This window comes from Ruditapes philippinarum, unplaced genomic scaffold (assembly GCF_026571515.1).
Source record: "Ruditapes philippinarum isolate M1 unplaced genomic scaffold, ASM2657151v2 ctg16663_1_1_1_1, whole genome shotgun sequence".
NCBI lineage: Eukaryota > Metazoa > Mollusca > Bivalvia > Venerida > Veneridae > Ruditapes > Ruditapes philippinarum.
The window spans coordinates 1-4,510 of NW_026862340.1; the positions used below are offsets into that span (position 1 = coordinate 1).

The 4,510-nt window shown below is 33.8% G+C and overlaps 1 protein-coding gene across 1 annotated transcript; it reads left to right on the plus strand.

Moving 5' to 3' along the window:
• The first annotated feature begins 385 nt into the window (after nt 1-385).
• On the plus strand, nt 386-3,214 carry LOC132718744 (NFX1-type zinc finger-containing protein 1-like). Its single transcript, XM_060702470.1, has one exon. The coding sequence runs from the start codon at nt 728-730 to the stop codon at nt 3,212-3,214; it is 2,487 nt and encodes an 828-aa protein (XP_060558453.1). The 5' UTR covers nt 386-727.
• Nucleotides 3,215-4,510: the final 1,296 nt, after the last annotated feature.

The following is a 4,510-nucleotide window of genomic DNA, read 5'->3' on the forward strand; positions in this document are numbered from 1 at the left end:
AAAGAAATTTACTTTTTCCATATCCGTAGCATAACAAAGAAAGCAATGTAAAGTGTAAAAGACGAACCAATAAAATACCTTTGCTCATTTGAAATGAATTTACTTTGTTACATACTAAAAGTTGATAATTAGGTGTGCCAGAGCGTTACCACCATCACTTTATTGTTTCCTATTTTATGTTTTCTTTAATGTTCCTGCTTAGCTTGCCATATTTATTTCAATTAGTATATTCATATGTTAGCGTCTTTGATATATTTATATAATTTAAGATATCGTTCTGATCAAATTGTTCATTCCGTTTTGTTATCTTAAATTGTGATTAATTTAAGGGATACTCCGTGATTGTGAAAGCTATAAATGTCATGAATGCTCCATAAAAGAGATGCAGCTAGTAAATTAAAACAATTGCTGTGGTGCCTGTTTACTTTTAAATAAAGAAATAAAAACATTTGAAAGTCAAATGTGAATAGAATGCATGAACAAATGACGTTTCATTTTCATTTTTATTTCATTTTGCAGAAATGAGATCAGGCAAATCGTTGCTCAACTAGACACAAAAAATCCAAATGAACTGTCGATTATTTTAGGTGCTCGATTTGAATCGCTTAAGCATTATCTAGTATATTCGACGGAGACTGTCAATAGACTTACCAGATGCTTAGTGAACATTGATATAGCATTCAAGAGCGAAATAACACCAGGATTACTGTTGAATATTATAGAGGCAATGGAAGAAACAGAGTTCATAAGCAAATCAGTAACAATGCTAAAATTGTTCTTCGAAACTACGCAATTAATGGAAGACTATTCAAATAACCTTGATGTAGTTTGCACTTTGATTCGAATAGTAACTCGAGTATGTACTTTGAGCCAATGTTCAAAAACGTTTATATTTGCCTGCAAGGCTGATATATCAGAAATGATAGACGTAATTAAAATTTCAGTACAAGATAGACAAAGACCTGGAGATTTAGAAAATGCCGCTCCTACAGAAGGGACACCAGACATATCAGAAAATTTAAACAATGATGAAAGTGAACGATCTAGCCTAGTAGATGAATGCATAGATGCTACAAGTGATATGTTGTCTGACATAAGTAATGATGTTGACTCGCTTAGCAACTCAAGTGGTGATTCTGAGTGTAAAAGAAGGGAAACCTTAATAGAGACTACAAGAATTCAATTGATCCAGACGTATCTTAAATATATAAAACAGTTATTCAAAGAACTAGAGCATGCCGTACAAGGGTCTACTATTCGAAGTAGAAAACAACTTCAGGAGCTGAATAACAGTGACAATGGTTCTGATGAAAATTTTCGGGAGATACCAATTTTCCCCCGTATTGGCGATTTGAACGGAGACATAAAGCCCAGACTTAGAATAAATAAAGCCAAAGGAGGATATGAAAGTATTGATGATTACCTTGATGTACAATTCCGGTTACTGCGAGAAGATTTTGTGGAGCCATTAAGAGAAGGGATACGAGAATTTAAATACAGAAAAATACAAAACAGTAATGTAAAGCTCAAGGATATCAAAGTATATGGAAATACGCAAATTATTTCACCGGTCTGTGGAAACGGTGTTAATTATATCCTTAGCTTTGATGTAAGTAATTTGGGTCATGTCCGATGGAACATTAGTAAACGCCTAAAGTACGGTTCTCTGGTTTGTTTGACTGCCGATAACTTCGAAACATGTTTCTTCGCAGTTATTGTTGACAGCAATACAAGGTATAGAAGGAAAGGGCGTGTGCATGTGAAATTCTTCAAAAGTCCAGAAGAAGATCAGTTTTTGCAAGGAGCAACATTTACGATGATTGAATCCACTGCTTATTTTGAGGCTTATCGACCCGTATTATCTAGTCTGCAGACCATAATGGATACAAATTTTCCGTTTCAGAAATACATCATTAAATGCCAAAACGAAACATCGCCTCCAAAATATCTGCTGCGAAAGTCATGTGAGATAACGATGGATCTTCAGTGTTTACTTCGGTCTCAATTTAAATTTGGAAATGATGGTTTCCTTAATTATAACGAATCAACAACAGATGTGAAGATATTGGAACAAGAATGGCCAATTGATAACCAGATTCCTCTTGATGCATCGCAATTAAATGCTCTCAAATCAGCACTGACTAGGGATTTTACATTAATTCAGGGACCACCTGGATGTGGAAAAACCCACATAGGGTTGTTAATAGCAAAAGCATTGCTTTTTAACAGACGGAAATGGCAACAGGAGTACGGAATGCGATCTCAGATGCTAATTATTTGCTATACAAATCATGCGCTTGACCAATTTATGGAAGGTATATGCTCTTTTTACACGGGAAACATAGTAAGGGTTGGTGGAAGGAGTAGAAATGAGGCTTTAGACAAATTTAATCTTAAATGTATCAAACAAAAATATCGGGAAAATAAAATAATCCCAACGTTTATCCAAAGAGGTCGTGCTAATGCATTAGGTGATGTGATACCTCTAAAGCGAAAACTAAACTTGAAGTCTGAAAAGATAAGACTTCTTAAAGAAAACATTGTACATGAAAATTTCTTGTACAGTTACATGAATGAAAAGCATAGAAAACAGTTTGAAAGGTTTTCCAGATACTATAAGTCTAGTCCACTTCCGTGGCTTGCATTTTTAGGCAAATCTTGTATCGTCGAGTGGCTAGGTATAATTACTACAGCAAAAGAAGTACAAAAGAATATCTATCTGGATCATCACAAAGCAAAAGATATAATGCTGGACAAAAGAATTGATGACCTCTTCTGGGAAGAAAACCGGGAAGCAATGGTAGATATGACTTTTGATGAGACAAATCTTTTTGATGATGACGATAAAAAAGAACTTAACAATTTTAGAAGACATGAATTGTCTTTAGACTTTGATCAAGTAAAAAATATTGATTTAGCCAGTTGTAATCACAGAAAAAGAAAGATAATTGCCCTTGAAAGGAAAATGCTAATTAAGCATTTAAAAAACAAACTCCAAACAGTAAAACCTTTTACAAACTCTGAAGCTCTGTCTGTTAAAGATATAATGTGCAAAGATTTCTCAGAAGAAAAGAGATGGGCTCTTTATCTGTTTTGGGTACATTGTAAATGTAATCAAATACAACAAACCATGGATAAAGACCCTTGGGAGAATTTACAAACAAGTGTAACTCGTCAAAAGGAATCGAAAGACGAAAAGAATTGTTTATATTAAAGGATTTTAAACGTTTTTGGGTATGAAAAACCACAAGGGGCACCCAAATCATAAAAGTCCCCGAAAAAGATAAAGGGCCACCCGATTATTTTTATTTCGAAAAGCGGGGCAGAGATTTTTAGAACCCCTTTGGTTTTAAAATCTTATTTAAAGGATGTAACAGTTATTTGATGATGAGCGACCTAAAACGGGTTTAAAAACCTAAGCCCAAATTTATACATGCTAAAAAGAACTAAATTGATTTATCACTATTTCAAAAAGGGGGAAAAATGGTATAAAAATGAAATTTGTTTTGAGAACCCAGCTTTAGAATAAAACCTAAAATAGAGATAATTTTGAGAACTTTTTGGGGAAAAATCTAGAAGACAGGGAAATGTGTCAAAACAAAAACCATCAAAGGTTTGGGAAAACTAAGTATTTTTATTCATCTTTTTCCCGAAAAAGGGAAAATATTTGAGGGGGTTAAAGAAGTTACAAAAAATGAATACAAAAGTTTGGGTTTTTTGATTGTTTATGAAATTTAATCTACTTTTTCAAGGTTTAGGGAGGGCCTTTCAAACCACTATTTTAAAAACCTACAGGGGGGTCAGTGGTTTCTTTTAAAAGGGGGAAAATGCTTCAACAGGAAAATATTTTAAAAGATTACAATTAAAGGTTTTTGAAAATTACAAGGGAAAAAATTTGATATCATACTACTGTCATTATAAGAAGTAACATCAAAAGGGAAAAAATGGGGCTACTTCCCAAAAGAAAAACCAAATTTTTGCGTTGCTCTTTCTAACCAAAAAAGGGTTTTTTTTATTTAGGAAATTTGCGACCTTACAAATAAAAGCAGTAACAAAGGGGAAAAATTTATATTTGAAAACAGTCTAAAAAAGGGAAATTTTTGGGAAAGGGGCATTCCCATCTTCGCTGCCAAATAAATCCAAACGATGAGGGAAAAAAATGAAAAAAGGGGCCGGAGGATTCCAGTTGCGCCAGCGGGAGGGGGCGGGAAAAAATTTAGGGGATACCGTTTAGAATGGGGACTTTCCCTTTTTGAAAAACTTTAAAAAAATAAAAAATGAACCTTAATGTAATATCCGGGAAAAAGCCATGCCCAAAAATTTTGTAAAAAGGGCCCCAAGTTTTTAAAAGGGGGAGTTTTTTTCAAACATTTTGCTTGAAAAAAAATTAGAGTCTCTTTTCCAAAATGCCGACATACCGTTTTGGAAAATTTGTTCGAGTGACTTAAAAAAACACCATTTTTTCAGAAACCTGCGTTTAAAGGCTTTAAAGCGGGCAACATATCAAAAG